This window comes from Elgaria multicarinata, chromosome 3 (genome assembly GCF_023053635.1).
Source record: "Elgaria multicarinata webbii isolate HBS135686 ecotype San Diego chromosome 3, rElgMul1.1.pri, whole genome shotgun sequence".
NCBI classification, from domain to species: domain Eukaryota; kingdom Metazoa; phylum Chordata; class Lepidosauria; order Squamata; family Anguidae; genus Elgaria; species Elgaria multicarinata.
Genome location: NC_086173.1, coordinates 32,086,616 through 32,110,607, shown reverse-complemented (window position 1 = coordinate 32,110,607; position 23,992 = coordinate 32,086,616). Strand labels below are relative to the sequence as shown.

At 41.4% G+C, this 23,992-nt stretch overlaps 1 protein-coding gene across 1 annotated transcript in view; it reads left to right on the top strand.

Annotated features, from left to right (window-relative positions):
- The window catches only part of LOC134395307 (transmembrane protease serine 9-like), a 34,734-nt gene extending 22,604 nt beyond the window's left edge, over positions 1-12,130 (top strand). The window contains exons 7-11 of the mRNA XM_063121460.1: positions 3,015-3,136; positions 4,823-5,027; positions 9,549-9,814; positions 10,580-10,722; positions 11,891-12,130. Of these exons, the coding sequence (XP_062977530.1) occupies positions 3,015-3,136; positions 4,823-5,027; positions 9,549-9,814; positions 10,580-10,722; positions 11,891-12,130 (976 nt within the window). The remainder of the gene's footprint in view (positions 1-3,014; positions 3,137-4,822; positions 5,028-9,548; positions 9,815-10,579; positions 10,723-11,890) is intronic.
- The last annotated feature ends 11,862 nt before the right edge of the window (positions 12,131-23,992 follow it).

The window sequence follows — 23,992 nt, the reverse complement described above, 5'->3', positions numbered from 1 at the left end:
TAGAATTAAGCCTTTTCATTACAGTGAGTCTAGGGTAGTCAGCTTTTCAATTGAAGGGTTGGGAGGTGCATGGGGCGCAGACAACCTTGTGAGAGGGCCCCGCAAAAATCCATGAGTGCCAGCAACCAGCGTACAATAAAACGCTTGTCTGATGGAGCTCTTAAAATGTCACCATTATTTTTAATACCCATGTTTTCATTGGTGATAATTTAGAAGTAGCGGAGAGGAGGAGGAGGAGGTAGGAGTAAAAACAGGGGGGAAAACTTTACCCCAAAGTAAGGGTGTTTATTTCCATTCAGAACACTTGGGTTGTTGTCTCTCAAAATCAGGGGTTAAAGGCTCGCTACCCCAGCGTGTTAGTAGTCAATCAAACACACGAGGCTAAAGAATACACTTAATCCATTTACTTCCGATACTGCAGTATGGAGGTGCTCTCCTGTTCTACAAAATGGAGGCACCAAGAACAAATGAATCTCACAGTATATATAGGCCCTGACTACAAGAGGGTGTTAGTCTTTTTCTAACCTTTCTATTGGTCAGTTCTGGATTAGCAAATTAAATTACATTCAATTTTCAGGTAAGGTTCACAATCTCAATGAGTCATAGGTTACATTAGATGCTCTATTGGCTGAAAGTTTTTCCCTTTGTCTGCTAGCACATGATGTCCACCATTAAGGAAGGCAAACCTGACATGTAGCCACCTGTAGCTACCCTTTGGCAGAGAAGCCATCTTTAACCCTTGGCACATTACATTAATCAGAGAGATGAAATCTCTCCCTGGGTCTATCAGGGTCACTCTGTTCCACTCAAAACAGGCAATTTAGAAACCGGTGGAATTCCCAGAACACCTTTGATCAAGTATTACTTCCAGAGGCTTCTTTTTTTGCTTTGTCCAAAAGAGAAGGTTTCGGAGGAGGTCGCGCCCATTCCGCTTCTCAGATTTGCCCCTCATTCGGTGTCCTTGCTCGTCTTCCTTGCCCCCTGCCTTGTCCAAAGGCTGGAAACAGGAAAGCGCGAGCGCCAGAGCGTGTTTCTCTCGCGCGCGCGCTCTTCCAACCACCATTTTCCGCCCGCCGTCCTTTGGCGCGACACGGAGAGGAATATAGCCGGCCGCCATTTTGGTTCCTCGACGGACGATGCATCGGGAGCAGAGTTTTTGCTCCGCAGCCTTTCTCTTTTGGGTGCTGCTGGGTGCAGTCCCGTCCAACGCCCTATCCGCTCTGATCCCCCAGGACGGTAAGCCCTGCTCGCCGCCGCCGCCGCCCTCCTCGGTGTCCCAGGGTGCTCTGTGCTATTAGAAGCGTTTTGGAGCCATAGCCTTTTGAGGGGCTAAAGAAAGCAGCGAAGAAACATTTCCATCGGAAAGCTAAAGCTTCCCAGCCCCCCTCCTATTTTGTGGGGGGCGGGACTCGCAAGCATGCTGTTTCTTAGGAAGCCTTGTTGCGTGTACAAAATGGTATTTCACGTATCAAGGCAGCAGTCGACTTTATAGGGTTAGTATACTTTTTCCCTTCACCTGGAAATGTCCATTAAACTTAATACGACGTACTTCTGAGAAGACATGCATAGGATTGTACTGTTCTGCTTTTTAAAACCGCCTGTGCTGGTAACTTTGGTTTTTTCTGCGTGGACGTACTGCAGTCCAGTGACCGCTATACTAAATTCCTCGATTTCTCTGTTATTTTCTATAGGCTGCTCTCACGAACTAGCTTGCGGGCGCGGAGTTGGGGTGGGGTGGGAGAAATCATAATAAGCATTCAAAGAGAATTAAGTAGATGCTCAGCCTATTAGAATGTTCGTTTAATTGTCTCTTGCAGAACAAGTAACATCCTGAACAAAGCTGCTGGTTAGGCAGCAAAGATAATAAATTCCATTGAAATTCTGATTTACACATATCTTTCCCACAGAAGTCAATGGAGAATCCTAACAATTTAAGTGATTGGGCAAGTGGAGGCGCTTCCAAACGGAGGTCTCCTAGTGCTACTATTTAGAGACACTGCAGCTATTTAGTCAATTTTTCCCGTTAATGGACTTTCAGTGGTTAAACAAAGGGGGGGGGGGAGTGGAAGGATGAGGAAACGGGAAAGTTGAATGGAAGACAACATCGTCTGGGTTTCCGTAAAATTCCTTGTACAAAGCAAGCTGATGGTACAATAAAATGGAGAATCCTAACAATTGATCTCCGCTGGTTTAATATTTCGTAATGTTGTTTATACTTGATTGGTTAATTAAGAACATAAGCACCATGTTGTATCAGATCAAAGGTCCATTTAGTCCAGAATTCTGTGCATTCAGTGGCTAACCAGCTGTCCATGGGAATTTTATTACTGATTTGAGCTACCTTGAGCCCTTCCTCAGGAAGGAAACAGCACAGAAATCCTTCAGTTTGTCATTATCATCTCCAGCTGTTCCCCTTGTTTCAGCCTTAAATGTATGTGACTCCCTTATATATATTAGCTGTGCGTCATTGAGCCCTTGCTTGTCTTCACCTGCAGCTGTCGCTTCTGTTAGAGCTACCCAAACTAAGGTATTCAGTAAAGGAAGTTTTGCCCTGAGAGAATTTGTATGTTGCGCCCATCTTACCTATTTCTACCCAGCCTCAGTGTGTTGATCTAACGAGACCATTATGAGATGTAAACAGGAAACTTGAGCCTGACGAAACTTGAACCTTTGCTGCGCACACGCTCCTGTCCTGCCCAGACATGTGTTCATCTATGTCGTCAAAGCCAGGGGAGAGTGGAAGAAACTGGCCGCCATTTTGTTTCCTTGGAGGATGCTGCTGCAATATTTTTGCCCTGCACCTGCTTCCATTTGGGTGCTACTTGTGGTTTTCGGGGGAACCCCATCTGACGTCCTGATGTCTCTGATCCTTACAGACAGTGGCTGAGTTCGGACGACACGCTAATCAATGGTTGTTTTCCATTTTGTTCCTATTACCCACCCACCCCTGGTTGATCAGTGTGTCGCCCGAACTCAGCCAGTGAGTATGGCTTCCCTTCCCACGCCCCTTGCAGTGTGCTGGGTCTGGGCGCTCTGCACCGACGGACAGTGTCGAAGGAGCCCAACCTGGACAGGTTCCCTCATTCATTAAACACCAGCACACCTCCCTGCAGCACGAAACGCAGTGCTGTGCATGGTAATCTCACAAAACCACATCCTGGCAGACTTTAATACAAGCAGATGATGTTTTGGGCATGCAGTTGTGTAAGACACAACCCCACTTCCGTTACGACGCCGAGTGTTAACTATATATTTGCAAAATCATCGTGGTGTAGCTTCTTACCTGTGCCTCTGACTCTCTCCCAGCAGATTTATTTATTATTTATTTATTTAGAATATTTATATACCGCTCCCCATTGAAAAATTTTGGAGCGGTGTACAAGATAAAATGAAAATAAAAACAGAATAAAACAGTTAAAACAAAATTTAAAAGAAGCAAAAACAGAAATCCAAGGCTGCATGTTAAAGAAAGGCTTCTTGGAATAAAGATGTTTTCAGGAGGCGCCGAAAGGAGTACAAGGTTGGAGCCTGCCTGACCTCCAGAGGCAGGGAATTCCACAGGAGGGGTTCATCACGCTGAAGGCTCTTCCCCTGGTGGATTCCAATTGGAGGATGGATCTATGTGGAACCACCAGGAGCAGGCCCTCGGATGACCTCAGTGAGCAGATGGGCTCTGGTTAACCACAGCATGTGGAGTTTAGGTCTGAAAGGAAAGGTCCTGGAGCTCAAGGCTGCCTGGAAGCTGCGCCCTACCAAGCGGAAAGTAGCTCTGTCATTAGAGTTGTTTTACGCTAATGTTCAGGCATGCACGTGTTTTGTATAGAAAAGTAAATAGTATACATTATCATGTATGGACATTGCTTAGCTCTCCATTTTGCACAGTTCAAACTAACAGCAGCCCCTTAAGGCAGCATCTCAGGATGGCACCAGCAGCACTCACTTAGAGGTGCCATTTCCTGCGGTGCTTCCAGGTGGAGGCTACTCAGATGGACACTGCTATTTGTACAACCGCAGTTGCCAGATATAGAATTTCCAGGTGAAGTTAATAGTTCTCATATGTGATACCAAAAAGCGTGTGCTGATAGATTCTTAGTGGTGAGTGACATCTATTCTACTCATCCGTCTTGTAATTAATACTTGATATTGTTGAATCCAGTGAGTCCCAATGAGGGAAAGCATTCAGTACAGTCACTTAAACTAGAAGGAGGAAGTCTTTTGTATGTCAGGTAATTCAGCAGGTTGTCCTCTCATGCAGATTTGCAGCAAAGTAGGTGCTGTTGATATTGGGCATTATTAGGGACTTCAACATAATGTGAACAATGAGGCAAAAACAAAGCATGTGCAAATTAATGTGGTGTAGTGATTAAGTTTGTGTTGGACAGTGATTGGGATGGGATGGATTGAAATCTGCAAGCTCGCTGTGACTTTGTGCACCTCTTTCAGCCTGAGAGGTTGTTGTAAGGATAATGGGGTCTTGTTCATGGAGGCAGGGCAAGATGAAAACAAGTCCCAGTTAATATGCACACTGTTTTAAGTTAGGGCATCATCTTTAAAACATATCTTGTATTATCCCCCTAAATCAAATAAGCTGTGAATTCTTTTGGAGCAACTTCTGATAGCGAGGGTTGGTGATTCAGAATCATTCATGTTTGCTTCATCTCTCCAACAGACAGTGGCTCAGTAAGAGAACTGCTATGCCAAACTAATCAGTTCAAAACAAAAACTTCAAGCGCCTACTTTAAATACGTTGTTGTTGAATGCTGGCTTTGTTTTTTATGATACATACAAATGCTGCTTCTCACACTGGTGTTTTGATTTCTAGAATGTGGAACAAGGCCTGCTATGGATGAGGTACGAACAGGCATGCGGATTGTAGGTGGACATGATGCTGGGCTCGGTGCATGGCCGTGGCAAGTTAGTCTTCAAATTTACCGCGTTGAATTAGGTGGATTTCGCCATGAATGTGGTGGATCTTTAATTGCTGACAACTCAGTGCTGACAGCAGCACACTGCATTAAAAAATGGGTGTATGTATCTTTGAATTCTTAATCTTTTGAGGGGGGGCATTTTAGCTGTGAAAAAAAGTGCAGTGATTAAGAAAACATTGGCTGAATTTTGATTTTCAGGTGGTAGTTTGAAACAAATTGATTCAATGTATCCTTAGCCCTAAATGGCATGTTCTTATTCAGGGGGCTCTTTCACATTGGCCCCATGAGCCCCCAAAACCCTGCACTTGTGCTCGAAGGCACGAGCACAGGGTTTGCATCCATCAATTGGAAGAGGAGCTGCTGCCCTGTTCACTGCTGCTCCATGCTCTGCCGCGCATTGCTGCACAAGCACCATTGCATGTCTGCGCGTCCCACCCCAGGTTTTTTTCACCTTACCTTTTGGGGCTTTTCCTGCCAAGCGTTTCCTTCTCCCCACGTTGGAGGAATCGCGGAGGCATTCCAGCGGCTCACTGGCCCACCCCCTTCCCCCCGTCTGGGCAAATGGTGACCAATTAGGGGGTCACCATCTGCCCAACTGCGACTCCAGACTGATGGCCTCGGTCCAGAGAAAAACGGGGTAAGTCCCCAACTTCTTTATTTCGGAGCTTTGGGGGAAAGCCCTGGCATGGCTCTGCAGTGGCTTCTGCATCATATAAACAACACAGCACCACTGTGGAGCCACCCTGGGGCTTTCCCCATGTATAGACAGCCCCCAGGTCTTCAGCCAGCCTTGTTCAAAGAGGGGATTTTTCAAGGGGGGGGGAGCCGTCTTTTCCATCCTTCTGAAATCTATCCCTATTGTGCTATTTAGAACTAAAGGTCTCAGTGGGATGAGTTACCTGGAGATAAGAAAAGGGATCACTCCCCACCCCCACTACTTTCCAGTATAATTCAGGAACAGGAGTTACTAAACCTTAATACATACCTCTTCGATATTTATTATAAGTTGTTAGGAGTTTGAGCAGGAATTTGGACAGTCTGTTCATATTGCCCAAGCCTAGCATTTCCAGGGATGCCCTCCAGCTAGGCATCACTGTACACTCAGCTGCCAGGGAAACCAGCACAATCCTCAAAAGACCTATGCAGCAATCCCCACTGGTGTCAGTCCCTCCACTTTACAAGATCAGCAAATATGTGTTGACCAACATGTCCTTCAGACAAAGGGCCATACAGCAGGGATGTCTAACCTCCAGAGCACAGGTTGGATCCAGTCTGTCAGGCACCCCAATGCAACATGCAGCACCTTCTGGGATTCCTTCAGAGGGCAGAACTGCTTCTTTCCTCAGAGCCCTCCCCCCCCCCCCCCCGGCTGTTATCTCTGATTTCTTATTGGGGATGACAATGGGGATACCCCTGCTAGTGTGCACCAGCAGAAGAACTGCTGTTATCTCTGATCTAAGATAACAGTGGGGAGACTCACTTGCACTGGAGAGAGAGAAGATGACCTCCTTGGAACAGTCAGGTCAGGTCCTGCCATCCCACATCCTCCTGTCCCTGCATTAATGGGATGCAGAGCTTCAACATTAAAGAAATGGGACTGCTCTGGTGGTGGCAGCTTTTAAAATGTGGGGTGGGAAGTTCAATTATAGGGTGAGGCTCAAGGCAATCACCGTGGTGACTTTCTCTTTTTTTGGTAACCCACAATAAAAACAGATAGTCTTAAATAGCAGTAAAAAAAAAAGTAAAACAGCAAAAACACAATGAAAACAATGATAAAAACAGCAACAACAGCACACACATCAGCCAAAGTTAAATGGTTTTTTTTTTAGGGCCTTCTTAAAAGCTTGCAATGAAGGGGTCTGGCAAACCCCTGATGGCATATTATTATTATTGTTTTTTATTACATTTGTATACCGCCCCATATCCGAGGCTCTCTGGGTGGTTTACATAGGATACATTCTAGATGTGGAGCCACTGCAGAAAAAACCCTCTTTCATTTGGTTTCTCTTACAGATGGGCAAATGAGGAGGGCCACTCTTGCTGATCTTAAAGTGTGGGCAAGGTGATATGGGTGAAGGTGGTCTTTCAAACAATATTATCTCAAACTCTTCAAGGCTTTAAAGTCAAAACCATCAACTTAAATTGGGCTCAGAAACACACCAGTAACCTGGTGCAGTATAAGCATTATATGGTGAAATCAAATAATCCCCGTCAGGCAGTCTCATTCTGTACCAGCTGAAGCCAAATGTACATCACATTACAGTAGGCCATTCTGGATGTCACTAGTGTAGTTGGCATACCAGTCTAAGCTGTTAAAATGCACTCCTGTCTATGGTCTTTTAGGGGCAGTGCAACCCCACCTAAGACCAATTGTAAACCTCCATCCAGAGCAGCTGGTTTTCCAATCCACAGTACCTCTGTCTTGTCTAGATCCTGCTTCATCTTGTTTGCCCTCATCTACTCTAAAATAGCCTCCATATTTAGATGAAAATGAGAGGCAGATTTAAATAAGTAGAAATTTAAATATGTTGATGTTCTTAGTTTTTCATATTAAATATGTAGAAAGTATGACTTTATCTTTACTTCAGGTGGAACTCAGTCATCCTTGTTTGCTATTAGAGGGAATTATGCTGAGGAATGCTTACATCTGTTTGTAATTTCACATTGTCTTCAGTGTGTCTTTTCCAGGTCATGTACAAGAGAATTGGAAATTAGAAACATTAAAAAGTTGAGAGTTTACTAGCTATTTTGGATATCTGCTATTCTTTTGTTTTGGATAAAGCCCTCAAAATGACATTGCCTTTAGGAACAGCTGTGTGGGGGTGGGGGGGACATAGAAAGATTATCTGACTGCAGTCTCTGTGCTTTTATCATCTCAAGCCAGTAGATCAAGCCCCTCCTTCTATCCAGACCAAATGGATTTATTGTAAATTACTTCAGCTTAGTAAAACTGGCAGATCATGAGAGAAGGACATGTGGAGGGAGCAGGAGGAAAGGAAAGCTATTTCAGGACCCCTGGGGCAGACTAAGAAGGTAGAAAGAAGGGGGTAAGGAAGAAGGAGTGGGCAGAAATGGTCTAAAGAAAAGAACTGATTAGGAAGCGAGATGCTTCCAGGTGAAGCTTTTATTATGCGATCACACGGTTTCATTCATAGCATTTTACAGGAGGTCCAGGCAATGTCATCTTCCATTTATAACCCATGTTTTCACATCACCCTACCACAGAAAATACATTAAAGAAGGAAATATGGAATAGCTGCACAATGTATTTTGACAGGTAGTACTAGGAGCTGTCTGTCTGGAAGCACTTTAAAAGAAAGAGAGACTGAGGAGCATGGCGTCTGAGAGGGAAGGACTGGATGAAGTGGATATCATGGAAAGGAAGATGTGGCAAAGGCAGCTAGCTACTAAGAAGGGAAGCTTGATTTAGCATTCACCTGCCTCCTCAACTACAGCCTACCTTGATAACAATGTTCTGTGCACACTCTTCTGGTGGGCCTCTCAATGTTAGCAATAGCATCTCTTTATGAACACTAGTTCTAAAAACCTACTGAGGCATAAACTATATTTAAATCAAGGGCTCAAAGCTCTAGGATTATAGGGGAACTACAGATAATGTGTTTCTTTGGTCTTTACAAATTTGTTACGTAATCCACAAAATTACTCTGGTCATTCATACCTGCAGTTAATACCAAGGTCAGACAAATCTGTAAATGCATAATGCTTCCTGCTAAGTGCTTATTATATTGGAGAAGGTAGTGTTTTGGACAGTGTTTTCCCCAGGAATTGAAATTTGGAGTGGGTGTTTGGATTTTCAAGCGAATAAGAGTAACTACAAAAAGGAGTGCTGTGTTAAGCAGCTGTAGCAGACATTGCCATCTCAATTTTCCAGGAATGGCCCCACGGCCCTATGTCAGGGCCCAGATGCATTCTGAGGAGATAAAGATGTTGGTGACTACAGCTGCTTCACGTAGCACTTCTCTTTTGAACGCTGTTGGTCCAAATTTAGAAGAAATGCAAACAGTAGTGGTGGGTTCCACCATGTTGAATGTTAACACTGTAGTTCAATGGAATCCTTAACTTTATACAGAAGGTGTTCATGCAAACGTTTCCACTGAAATTCAAAAGCTTTCATCATGCAACATGGGTCAGTTGCTGTTCAAGAAACACAAGATCAAAGGCCCTGTTGAGTATACATTATTTCTGCAGTTCTTTGGTTCCTTGCCTTAATATTTGTGATGCTGTTTCAGAGAATCATCTTCTATATTATCTCAACTTGATATCCATATCCCAGTTTCCAAAAAGAACAACATTCTCAGATTCTCAATAGAATTTTCATGAGGAATAAATGCTGCCATAAAATCAATATCCATAGTCATCTCAATAATAGGAATCTCCTTATAGGAAAACTACTTACAACATTGTTATTTTTGTTGAAGATAACTCTATGGATATTGATTTTATAATGGACTCCAGGTTGTTTGAGGGAATTTATTATATTGAAGTGGAATTTTTATTGCATATTTTAGCTTGCTTTGGTGTTGCTCTCAGGTCTAAAATTTCTCTGAAATAGCAATTCAGGGGTACTAATTCATTCTGCAAGGGGTCTTATTGTTCTAGGAACCCAGAGTATTGGAGAGTTTTAATTGGCTTGCATCAGCTTGATAAACAGAACATTCATACTATAAATCGCCGGGTGCGAAATATCGTGATCCATTCTGATTTCAAGTGGGGCAGCTATGAAAATGACATTGCCTTGTTTATACTACTGAAGTTTGTCAAGTACAATGAATACATTCAGCCCATCTGCTTACCTGCCATTTCTTATCTACTGACTGATGATAACTCATGTTACATAAGTGGATGGGGAAAGAAAGAGCTGAAAGGTAAATATTTCATTTTTCTGTTAATTTATTGATGTCAGAAAACATTTTTGCTGAGGTTCATGTTTATTTCACATAGTGATGGAATTTTTTGAATTGGGCTGATTTGCATCCGCATTATGTTTATCAACCCACACATGGATTTATATCGTTGGTAATTGTACCTTTAAAATTTTGACTGCAAAGTAAAGTTTTCTATTGCATCTCTTATAGCCAGAACATGAAAAAGATAGATGGCTTCATGTATTTAGATTGTATGGTTATTTAAAAATATTGGATCCAGAACAGCTTCTCTTTTGTGCCACCAATCCAATAGACTACCAGCAAGCTTATGAGCAGGACCTGGTCAAGCTGTATAGGGTTTTTAAGGAATTCACCAGCACTCAGAAACACACTAGGACAGAATTGGGAGTTTGATACTCTGATCATGTTGCCCCTAAAAGCAACCAGGTGGTTGCATTGTGCACCAGCTGAAGCTTCTGAACTATCTTTAAAAGCAGCCCCACATAGAACATGTTACAGTAGTCTAGTCTATATGTAATCATGGCATGTATGACTGTAGCAATGTGCACTTTCTCTAGATAGGAATTAAGGACACAACTTGTGAATCAGCTGAAGCTGATTAAAAGCACCCTTGGTATTTGTTAACAGACATAGATTTTTTTAGAAAATTGTATTGGACCTATCTGCTTTTTTGCAGATAGCTCACTTTGTTAGAGAATCGTGAACACAAACATACTTACCACAACCTTTTGTGTTCTCCTATAGGTAAATTTCAAAATATATTACAAGAAGCGAAAGTAAACATCATTCCATTATATATCTGTAATGGACGTGACTGGTATAAAGGGAGAATATCAAGTCATATGATTTGTGCTGGCTCTGAAAGTGGTCATGTAGATAGCTGCGAGGTAAAATTTAAATCATTCCATTTTAAAATATTTTGCAACAACATTCTCTCATATAGTTGCTTGGGCATGCTTTTCATCTATATTTAAAGAATTTTTATCAATCTTCTCAGCCAAATAGGGTCCCAGAGTTGCTGACATGCAATCACTACAGCAGACAGTCTCTGCCTGCAGACTTAGTCTAAAAGGCATGACACACAAGGGAAAGGAAGAGGAAAAATCTGGTGGAATGACCACACTTCCCCTCTTATCTCCCTCTGAACAGCCTGTTGTAATGACTGATGGTTACAGTTGAGGGGTATCTTTCAGCAGAGCTGGTGGAATTACCTTCCTTCCCCTTGCATCTCCCTCTGTAGGGGTAATAGTTATCACTTCATTAGTAGTTTCAAAGTAAAATTCAAGAACACTGATGATTTAGGTGTGTGTGCACCTGGGCTGGTGGAAGTGGGCTTCTCCACCATTTTCTCCCCACAGCAACCTTTTCAGACCCCTGAAAATGCTACTGTTGGGGGAACCTGCTAAATGGGGTGAACTGTAGTGCAGGTGGAGTAAAGGATCCCTCCGTGAACAGAGCCTGATCAGGGAAGGCAGATCTTGGATCCAACCCCATAATTAATGTTTTTTAATACAATTTTTTGCTTATAAAAATGTCTACAAATTAGAAAATATGTCTTTCACAGTAGGCTTGCAATTTAAAAAAAGAAAAAGTGCTACAGATAACAGAAAGCTCTATTTCTAGTACAGTTTTGAAAAAAATGCAGTTAAATCATAATTCCAGTTGAGATTTATACTGTCACAATTATTTTTAATACCCATGTTTTCACTGGTGATAATTTAGAAGTAACTGGGAGTTGGAGGTAGGAGTAAAAACAAAAAAACTTTACTCCAAAGTAAGGGTGTTTATTTCTATTCAGAACACTTGGGCCACTCTGTTCCACCCAAAACAGGCAACATGGAAACAGGTGGAATTCCCAGAACACCTTTGATCGAGTATTACAAGCAACCTTTTGGAGGCACTGTAAGATTACCTAATTCAATCTTTCCAAATTCATCCACATTTCCTAGAAAGCAGTGTTTACATTTGATATGAGAGGTATAACTCAAGACTTATAGGTCCACAATCCATTATGTACAATACTGAACTTGTCATTCTGTATTTTTCATGTTCCAGGGTGACAGCGGTGGTCCTCTCATGTGTTACTTCCAAAATACCTCCCAATATTATCTGGTAGGAATCGCCAGCTCTGGTGCTGGCTGTGGCCTACCAAAGTATCCAGGAATCTACCTTCGTACAGATAATTACAGAGATTGGATATATTCACATCTACATGCTACAACCACCACTTTGAGCCTTTGCCGTGTCCTTATATTTTTGACTGTAGAGTGCATAATCTTTCACCCTCTTCTATAGGGGAAAACGCTTCTTCTTCTGTACTAGAATGCTCTTAGATTGCTTTTTAAACTTAGTGCTTTTTCCAGCAAACAAGGATATTTAATAAAGTCCATTTAACAGTCAATAAACTTGCTATCTATTGCTTTACACCTCCTAGTTTCATTCAACAATATATTTCATCTGTGAATTTAAAGTACCCACCCCAGCACCATCTTTCCCACTGTTCTGGAGGGGGTTCCAGTCTTTCCTAGCAGGGTGTGTGTGTGTGTGTTTGTGTGTGTGTGTGTGTGTGTGTGTGTGTGTGTGTGTGTGTGTGTGTGTTGGGAGGGGGAGTGGGAGGGGGGAGACAGGAAAGTATAGGGGTGGAGGTAATTGTCAAAAATCTCCTCTCCTTCAGCCAGTAGGATTCAGAAGCCTCCCACAAACTAAAGGAGAGCATCAGCCTATGGGCTTATGATGGATCCAAACTATATAAAAAAATATTAAACAATTAAACGTAAATAAATTTTCTGAAATTCCAGTGTTATATTTCTTAACTCTCGATTGTGTCTTGGAGAGGAGAGGGAGGACCTGTAAGAGTTTATTTTCCCCCAGGTATCATTCCTGCAAGCAAAATGCCTTGAGGATAGATCCACTAGTGTTCCACAGTGCTTGAAGAATTGGAGTTTAGATAGTTTTGTTACAAAAATTGCTTGTTCCGTGGTGTACAAGTCCAATTCAGCACACGAGGAGAGGAGATGAAGTATGGGTCAAACGTTTATTCTGCAGAATAAAGGGACACAAAGAACTAATTGTTGCAAAGCATGTGCCTACCTCACAAGGGAGGTAGCTAGGTTTTATACACTGTCTTCTCTGGTGTAACATGCGTAGACACCAAACAACAGGAAATTTCTAGCTGAAAAAGAATACATGGCATATTCTTTTGGCAAGCATCAACACAAAGAGATAGGTACTGAATGTTCTTCAAGAAAACATTCACTTGATTTTGCTTATCTTTGGAATGGCTTCTCATAGACATTTTGCAACATTTCATTAGCAACTACCGTAGCAACTCTGCCTCAGGGAGGGCACTTTTCCAACAGTTTGATCTTAATTGCTCAGTGCCGTTTCCCACTCTTAACATTTAAAAGTACACCAAAGATTACAATTGCATTCAGTGAATGTGTACTTAATAGTATTCCACTGTTGGGGGGGGGGGACTATTTTGTTTCCAACTACTGTTTAGCTCATTTAATCTCACTTGTATTTTTGAAACTTCCAGAGGCTTTTTTTTTTTTTTTGGCTTTGTCCTGGGCTGCCCAGACCATGGTGTCCAAAAGAGAAAGTTTCGGAGGAGGTCGCGCCCATTCCGCTTCTCAGATTTGCCCCTCATTCGGTGTCCTTACTCGTCTTCCTTGCCCCCTGCCTTGTCCAAAGGCTGGAAACAGGAAAGCGCGAGCGCCAGAGCGTGTTTCTCTCTCGCGCGCGCTCTTCCAACCACCATTTTCCGCCCGCCGTCCTTTGGCGCGACACGGAGAGGAATATAGCCGGCCGCCATTTTGGTTCCTCGACGGACGATGCATCGGGAGCAGAGTTTTTGTCCCGCAGCCTTTTTGGCGCTGTTAGTGCTGCCGGCTGCAGTCCCGTCCAACGCCCTATCCGCTCCGCTCCCCCAAGACGGTAAGCCCTGCTCGCCGCCGCCCTCCTCGGTGTCCCAGGGTGCTCTGTGCTATTAGAAGCGGTGTTTGAGGGGCTAAAGCAGCGAAGAAACATTTCCATCGGAGAGCTAAAGCTTCCCAGCCCCTCTCCTATTTGGGGGGTTGGGACTCGACCCGCAATCGTGCTGTTTCTAAGGAAGCCTTGTTGCGTGTAGAAAATGGTATTTCTCGTATCAAGGCAGCAGTCAAGTTTATAGGGTTAGTATAGTTTTCCCCTTCACCTGGAAATGTCCATTAAACTTAGTACGACATACTTCTGAGAAGACATTCATAGGATTGTACTGTTCTGCTTTTTAAAACCGCCTGTGCTGGTAACTTTTTTTTCTGCGTGGACGTACTGCAGTCCAGTGACGGCTATACTACATTCCTCGATTTCTCTGTTATTTTCTATAGGCTCTCACGAACGAGCTTGCGGGGATGGGGTGGGGTGGGAAAAATCATCATTCAAAGAGAATTAGTGGATGCTCAGCCTATTAGAATGTTCGTTTAATTGTCTCTTGCAGAACAAGTAACATCCTGAACAAAGCTGCTGGTTAGGCAGCAAAGATAATAAATTCCATTGAAATTCTGATTTACACATATCTTCCCCATAGAAGTCAATGGAGAATCCTAACAATTTAACTGGGCAAGTGGAGGTGCTTCCAGACGGATGTCTTCTATTTAGAGACACTGAGGCTATTTAGTCAATTTTTCCCGTTAATGGACTTTCAGTAGTTAAAAAAAATGGGGGTGGAAGGATGAGGAAACATGGGAAAGTTATGAGTGGAAGGCAACATTGTCTGGGTTTCCATAAAATTCCTTGAACAAAGCAGGCTGATGGTACAATAAAAAGTCATCTGGAAACACTGCTGGTGTCTCTACACTCCAAAAGTAGCAGCAAATATATTGGCCCTGCTCTTTCTAACATATGCTTTACTTTGTGATTTTTAAAAAGTTTCTGAACATTTAAATACACTAGTTGCATGTAAGGCATTGGAACTCAAACTTCATGCAACTGATCTCTTCCTTTTGGGCTGTAAGAAAGTCTGAGGTTTTTTTTTTTAATTTAGATTGACTTATGCTGCAATCTGAGATGTGTTTTGTGTGGAGGGATTTTTGAGTGGAAAACTGTACTATCTCAGCATTAGCCCAGCCTTTGCATCATCACCATCATCATTATTTAAATTTCTATACCTCTTGGGGCAGTTTATAGTAAATTCATAAGATAATAAAATACAGCATTAAAAATACAGCATAAACATTTAAATATCCAAAACTGAAAACAATTTAGACAACTAAAAACAATATTAACAGCGGACTACATGGCAGGACTGTTGAAAGCAGTCTCAGCACAGTCCCAGCTTGCAAGAGGGATGCAGTGAACTTTTTATTTATTTATTTATTTATATAGCACCATCAATGTACATAGTAGAAGAATAAAACAGCAACACCCTGCCACATAGGCTTACATTCTAATAAAATCATATTAAAACAATAAGAAAGGGAAGAGAATGCACCAAATAGGCACAGGGGACAATAAAACTAACAGTGTGAAAGTAAGAACAAAGTCAAGTTCTAAAAGCTGTAGGAAAAAAAAAGTTTTCAATTGAGCTTTAAAAACAGTAATTGAACTCATGATCCACAAATGCTCTGGAAGAGAATTCAAGGCATAAGGGGCAGCGAGAGAAAATGGACGAAGCTGAGCAAGACAAGTAGGCCCTTGGGCGGGTAAGAAACATGGCATTCAATTATTATTATTATTATTATTATTATTATTATTATTTATTTATATAGCACCATCAATGTACATGGTGCTGTACAGATAACACAGTACATAGCAAGACCCTGCCGATGAGCAAAGAGCACGAGCAGGGCAATAGTGTGAGATGAGAGAAGAAAGATAGGAAGGAGCTAGACTGTGACAAGCTTTGAATGTCAACAGGAGAAGCTTATATTGGATTCTGAGGTGAATTGGAAGCCAATGAAGAGAATTCAGAAGTGGAGTAACATTGTACAGCTATTCTGATAGAAGAAGCAGTGGGAAAGTACAAGAGGGTTACAAATGGAAGGCAAAGAAGACATTTTGGATAACCCATAAAATTCCCAAATGAGGCAAGGAGATTACACAATAAAAGTTCCGTCCAGAAGCATTATGACCTCCTGGGTTAGGCGATGTCCCCCCAGTCCCTCTAAGGCTGAAGACATCTGCTTCAACTGCCCCTGGTTGCTAGTAACAATAGGATAGGTTGTTGATTGAAAGTACAATTTTATTCATGTTTACTCAGAAGTAAGTCCATTGAGTTCACTGAGTTTTACTCCCAGGAAAGTGTGTTTAGGATTGCAGTTTTAGAGGTCCACAGAGTCCTTCAGGTTTGCATTATTTGGTCTAGTAACAGAACTGCTATACCAAACTGATCTGTTTCAAACAATGATAGTCTACTTTAAATGTATTGTTGCTGAGTGCTGGCTGTCTATGGGACACTTACATTGTATCTCAACGGTTTAACTGTGTTTTGAATTCTAGAATGTGGAAGAAGACCTCTTATGGATGAGAACGTAAAAGGGGCTCACATTTTAGGTGGCGATGATGCTCCGATTGGGGCATGGCCATGGCATGTTAGTCTTCAAGTTTACCAAAATGGTATGGGATATCACCATGTATGTAGTGGATCTTTAATTGCTAACGACTCAGTGGTGACAGCAGCACACTGCCTTAAAACATGGAAGTATGTATCTTTCCATTTTAAATATTTTCCTATCAGTTTTAGATGTGAGAAAAGTGTGTTGATAAAAATGCACAGATTTTGGAAATCTCTATATACATGTTGCAGTGTATTCTCATCCCCTAGCTTGGCTATCCTTGTTTAGAGCTTCAGCCAGTCTGGTGCAGTGCTAACCGGGACTTACTGAGTAGTGTTAATGATAATAGTTTCTGGAGAGGGGAAAGGAAAAAGGACACCTTTCCCACCATCCTGAAACCTTCTCCTGTTGTCCTATCTTGCACTAAAGAGATCAAGTTCTGAGCTGCCATTAATATATAACAGAATGTGGTTTCTGGGCAGTTGGAGTGACATGAGGTGTCCTTTTTCCCTTCCTCCAGCCTGAAATCTCCCTGTATAGACATTTTTAACCTCATGGCATCCATTTCACCAACCCCAATCTGCGCTTCCAGGACATGTATTATAAGCTATAAAGGGGTTCAGCAGTCCAATTTTCTTTCTGTCTCCTTTTTCCTCCCCAACCCCCAACCAAACTGACTCTTAAATAAATGCAAGTTGGGACAGCTGCTCAAGAAACAAGCCCAAAGCCTAGAATTATTTCTGCAGTTCTTTGGTTCCTGGCCTTGGTATTTCTAGTGCTGTTTTAGTGGACAACTTTCTACACTATCATCTGTCTTGCTGTTCCTATTTTATTTTCTGACAAGAACAGCTTTCCTGTATTCTGAACAGAATTTCCTCTGGGAATAAATAGTGTCCTCTACCACTGAATGGCACATGTAAGAAAATTACTTTAAAAACTTTAAAGAAGTGTGCCATTGTATAATTTCAGATTTGTTGTTTGAAGGGAATTCTTGAAGTGGAATGATAATTGCACATTTTGAGTATGCTTTGATAAGTATTACTTCTCTGTATCTATCTGGACATACAGTCAGGTGAAAAAGAAAGTACACCCTCTTGGAATTTTATGATTTTACATATCAGGACATAATAACAATCATCTGTTCCTTAGCAGGTCTAAAAATTAGGTAAATACAACCTCAGATGAACAACAACACATGACATATTACACCGTGTCATGATTTATTTAACAGAAATAAAGCCAAAATGGAGAAGCCATGTGTGAAAAAGTAAGTGCACCTTATGATTCAGTAGCTTGTAGAACCATCTTTAGCAGCAATAACTTGAAGTAATCGTTTTCTGTATGACTTTATCAGTCTCTCACATCGTTGTGGAGGAAATTTGGCCCACTCTTACAATGTTGCTTCAGTTCATTGAGGTTTGAGGGCATTTGTTTATGCACAGCTCTCTTAAGGTCCCGCCACAGCATTTCAATCGGGTTGAGGTCTGGACTTTGACTGGGCCATTGCAACACCTTGATTCTTTTCCTTTTCAGCCATTCCGTTGTAGATTTGCCAGTGTGCTTGGGATCATTGTCCTGTTGCATGACCCAATTTCGGCCAAGCTTTAGCTGTCGGACAGATGGCCTCACATTTGACTCTAGAATACTTTGGTATGCAGAGGAGTTCATGATCGACTCAATGACTGCAAGGTTCCCAGGTCCTGTGGCTGCAAAACAAGCCCAAATCATCATCCCTTCACCACTGTGCTTGACAGTTGGTATGAGGTGTTTGTGCTGATATGCTGTGTTTGGTTTTCGCCAAACGTGGCGCTGTGCATTATGGCCAAACATCTCCACTTTGGTCTCGTCTGTCCAAAGGACATTGTTCCAGAAGTCTTGTGGTTTGTTCAGATGCAATTTTGCAAACCTAAACCGTGCTGCCACATTCTTTTTAGAGAGAAGAGGCTTTCTCCTGGCAACCCTTCCAAACAAACCATACTTGTTCCGTCTTTTTCTAATTGTACTGTCATGAACTTTAACATTTAACATGCTCACTGAGGCCTGTAGAATCTGAGATGTAACTCTTGGGGTTTTTGCAATTTCTCTGAGCATTGCACGGTCTGACCTTCGGGTGATTTTGCTGGGACGTCCTCTCCTGGAAAGATTGGCAACAGTCTTGAATGTTTTCCACTTTTGAATCATCTTTCTCACTGTAGAATGATGGACTTTAAATTGTTTGGAAATGGCCTTATAACCCTTCCCAGATTGATGGGAAGCAGCAATTGCTTCTCTAAGATCATTATTATTATGATTGATTGATTGATTGCACTTATTTATTTATTTTTATTTATTTAAGGATTTTTATGCCGCCATTCAGCCAAAAAAGGCTCTCACGGCGGCTTACAAAAGTATTTCTTGACAGTCCCTGCCCACAGGCTTACAATCTAAAAGGTATATAAAATCTTATATACTGCTCCCATAGCCAGGGCTCTCTGGGCGGTTTACAGAAATTCTAAAATTGAGATAAAAACGAGTATACAAAATTTAAAATTCTAAAACACAGAACATACACACATAAAGCATTAAAAACCGTTAAAAAAACTAAACATGTGGGTGATTAAGTTGTGCCACCATATGCCTGGGCAAAGAGGAAAGTCTTAACCTGGCGCCGGAAAGATAGCAGTGTTGGTGCCAGGTGAGCCTCGTCAGGGAGATCATTCCACAGTCGGGGGGCCACCACCGAAAAGGCCCTGTCCCTTTGTTGCTACACTCCAAGCCTCTCTCGGAGTAGCACCCGGAGGAGGACCTTAGATGTTGAACTACAACTTTATTAGATTGTAAGCCTATGCGGCAGGGTCTTGCTATTTACTGTGTAATCTGTACAGCACCATGTACATTGATGGTGCTATATAAATAAATAAATAATAATAATAATAATAATGTAGTGACAGGGTATATTCACGTCGGGAGAGGCGTTCCATCAGGTATTGTGGTCCCAAGCCGTGTAAGGCTTTATAGGTCAAAACCAGCACCTTGAATTGGGCTCGGAAACATACAGGCAGGCAGTGCAAGCGGACCAGAGCAGGTGTTATATGGTCGAACTTTCTGGTTCCCGAAATCAATCTGGCCGCTGCATTTTGCACGAGCTGCAGCTTCTGAACCGTCTTCAAAGGCAGCCCTACATAGAGTGCATTGCAGTAATCTAACTTGGAGGTTACCAGAGCATGGACAACTGAAGCCAGGTTATCCCTGTCTAGATAGGGGCGTAGCTGGGCCACCAACCGGAGTTTGTAGAAGGCACTCCGTGCCACTGAGGTCACCTGAGTGACATCACGGACATCATTGCTGATGTCTTTCCTCCCTGGCATTGTGTTAACACACACCTGGATGCTCCAGACCAGCAAACTGAAAAAACTTTGGCTTTTATAGAGGTGGTCATACTTGCTGATGATCAATTAATTATGGGCATTTGGTTAGCAGCACCTTTCTGCTACTTAGCATCTTAATTCCTATGGAAGCAGTAAGAGCGTATTTACTTTTTCACACATGGCTTCTCCATTTTGGCTTTATTTCTGTTAAATAAATCATGACAGTGTAATATGTCATGTGTTGTTGTTCATTTGAGGTTGTATTTACCTAATTTTTAGACCTGCTAAGGAACAGATGATTGTTATTATGTCCTGATATGTAAAATCATACAATTCCAAGAGGGTGTACTTTATTTTTCACACAACTGTAAATGTTCTTATCCCATTATATAGCTTTTATTATCTAAAGCCATCTTTGCCAGACTCCCATCAATTCTGTGAGTATGGCTCCATGCTTATTGGTTTTCATCAGGGTATGATGCAAGAGGCAAAACATCTCTGAATACTGATTCTGTATGGAATTTATTTTGTCCTAGAAACCCAGACTTTTGGAGGGCTGTGCTTGGCTTGCATGATCTTTATCGAGAACAGCGCCAATCTGTAAAGTGCCGAGTCAGGGCTATCTTGTTCCATTCTAATTACAAAGATAACACACATGAAAATGATGTTGCCTTGTTCAAACTAATGGACTTTATCAAATTCAATGACTATATCCAACCCATCTGCTTACCTGATGTTAATCTTCCCATGACTAATACGCAATGCTACATAAGTCGATGGGGATTCATAAAGAAGAAAGGTAATTTTTTTTCATTTTTTCTTTAAACGAATCTATTATTAAGAGTGGGAATTAGTTTAGCAATATCAGAAAACTTCTTTCTTGAAAGTATTTTTAGGGCTGTTTCACACTTTACTACAGAAGAAAACACAGCTTTGCCATGGAATGGGCAATTGTCAGGGGGCTGCTGCCAGTCATGGCTCTCTAATGTATTTACCAAAGTAATATACTTGTTTATTGCACTCACACTTTAGATCTTTAGATGTACACTGAAATGTTTTGCTTATACACCTAAAAATGTAGTTAGATCCAGACTATGTTCATTACAATTAGTTCCCATTAAAATCAATGTGCACAGTTAGTAATGACTAATTTAAGTTTATTGATTTCAGCGGGAACTAAGTATGACTAACTTAGAGCAGTATCCAATGCTGCCCATGTCTCACTGGACTCCACCACTGGTGCAATGGGAAACTAACACTTCCTAAAACAACCAGAAATGAGCCAAAACACTCATTTCTGGAATGGAGCATGTCAGTGGAGCTTGCAGAATGGAGTTTTGGATACTGCCCTTAGTTTGGATCCAACCCAAAATGTACAAAACATCTCTCTCATTACTTTTATGAGCACTGAACTTTAAAAGATAGCATATTTATTGTCAAACATATTTATTTAATTTTATTTATTTAAAACATTTGTATCCTGCCCTATATAACTAGGATCCATTTTTGTGCTCTGCTTCAGTGGTGTAAATACCATTCATCCTGGCTTCTAGGCTCATTATTGGCTAAACATGAGCAAACTGGGCAGTTTTCCTGTGTTCAAAGGTTTTGCTGTTTTTAATCACACAGAATGAGACATACTTTAAAGGAGAAATCCTAAGCTCCTGGAGAAGGCAACTGATGGGCTGTTGGAAAGGGAGGTCCATAGGCAGAGGAGGTCTCCCACTGGAAAACTCCTTGGTGTGGTGATGGAAAACTCAACACGTGGCAATACACTCAAGAGGGATGGACTGGGCCAAGTCTTGTCAATATCAGCAATATTTGTATTGTATTTGCATTTTCTTTACAGGTAGAGGAAAACATATTTTACAGCAAGCTGAAATCAATATTATTCCACTATCCACCTGTAACAAAGTTGATTGGTATTCAGGGGCAGTATCATGGAATATGCTTTGTGCTCTCTCTACAGGTAGCCAGATAGATATCTGCCAGGTAAAGTTTAAATACTTCCACTTTAAAGCATACTGCCAAAACAAGCTGCCATGTGATTTCGTAGCCAAATTGTGTGATCCAGTAGTATGTCCAAGTAGCAGCAAAATACTTAGTAAATTTGGAAAATAGAAATTAGATGACATCACTTCATGTGATAAAATTAACATTAGAGATATCTATGTAAGATTCAAGTGATACTATAATTTTATATTTCTCATTTATTGTTTATAAAAGTGCCTATTATGCACAAGGAACTGTACAGACAGAAATACAAATTTCTGTCTACAAGCTTGCCATCTAAAAAAAAAATAGACAAAAGAAGAGGGGAGTTGAAGGGAAAAGAGAAAAATATAGCTTATATCCAATGTTGTAGCAACCAAAATCAAACTTCAGAATACCATGAGCAACACTCAAATTGCCATTCTATATTTTTCATGTTCCAGGGTGATAGCGGTGGACCTCTGATGTGCTCTTTTCCAGGTGTCTTCAAATACTATTTGATAGGAATCGCCAGCTTTGGTTTTAGTTGTGGCCAACCAAAACGTCCAGGAATCTATGTACGTACAGCTAATTACAGAGGGTGGTTAAATTCACTTGCTTTTGTAGACAAAAACACCACTGTGAGCAATCAATGTGTTTTCATCTTTTTGATTGTGGGGTTGGCAGCTATTCACTTTTTGTGAAGAGGTAAACTCTCATATTGAACTGATATGTTCTCAGATTGTTTTTCAAATTAATTGCTTTCTCTTGCAAACAAGTATCTTTATCAATTCATTACTTTAACAACCAGTAGACTTTGTATCTATTGTTTTATACATACAAATTGATTAAAAATACATTTCAGCTGTAATTTAAAAATGTAAAAACACCAACAGGTGCTTTTCAGTTACATTTTATAGGCTGTAAATGACAGTGTAGGTCATATTTTTAAAAATGTGCTCAAACAAGAGATAGAACAATTTTTGCTTTTTTTAAAAAGAAAAGAAACATTAACTTAAAAACAGTTATCTGGCAAATGATAGAAATGTTTTTCCTCAAGACAGAAGACTGATGTTTTACAGAAGTCAAATGATGCTGTCCTAAATATGTATTTTGATGTTATAGGATATGGAAAAGCAATGTACATAAGAAATGGCAAAATTTACCTTATTATCCTATTTTTAATAAAAAAATTAAAAATTAAAACATTTTGCAGTTGAATATGGAGGTAGTGCTTTAAAATTCCAGTGCAATTTTACTTCAGTCCCTGTCTCCAAATTGATCACACTTAGGAAAAGTAGTATGAGTAGCTAAAAGTAAGAGTTAATTTTTCAAGCATCAATCCTGCAAGTAGTTCCACAGTGGTTGAAAACTTGGAGGCTTAAGTGATCTGGGGGAAAGTTTTGGGGTGCTATCCTATGCATTTTTAGATAGAAAAAAGCCCTACAACTCCCAGCATTTCCCAGTCAGCTATGTTGTATGACTCTTTTTTGTCTAAACATGCATAGGATTGCATCCTTAATAATTATTCCCTTTGCTGGTTCTCCAACAAGAAGTAAACACTGTATTTTCCTTGTCCCAGTACATATTAGTTACGAATTCTGGAGGGATCACCATGTTTGTTGCAACAAAAACAATGAAAATTTTTCATCTAGATTTACTAAGAGCTGCTTTTCAGGATCTGGCATGTAGTGCTTGGTGAAATTGGCATACCAAAGCAGGCTGGCAGCAAGCAAAAAAAGTTGAACAGGAGTCCCCAAGCACCACCTTTTGGGTCTGCCCCTCCAGAAATGAATGGAGCCACTGTAAAACAGTGCCTCCAAATCCCATCCCAGCAAGGCAGCCCAGAAGTCTACCATGGTCGATGGTATCGAACGCTGCTGAGAAGTCCAGCAGAACCAACAGGGACACACTCCCCCTGTCCAGTTCCCAGCGTAGGGCATCCAGCAAGGCAACCAGAGCTGTTTCTCTTCTATAACCAGGTCTGAAACCAGATTGAAATGGATCTAGATAATGTCTCATCCAGGAATCCCTGAAGTTGAGAGGCTACCATACACTGCAATATCCCAAAAACTGAATATTGGAGACTGGCTGGTAATTCTCCAGTATGGTGGGATTCAAGGAGGGCTTTTTCAATGTAAGTCTTACTACTGCCTCCTTCAAGCAGGTTGGCACCCTGCTTTGGAGAAGGGAGGCATTGACTACTCCACTTACCCACTCATCAAATCCTCTGGCTGCTTTTATAAGCCAGGAAGGGCAAGGATCTAGCATACATGTGGTGGCTCTCACCTCTCCAAGGATCCTGT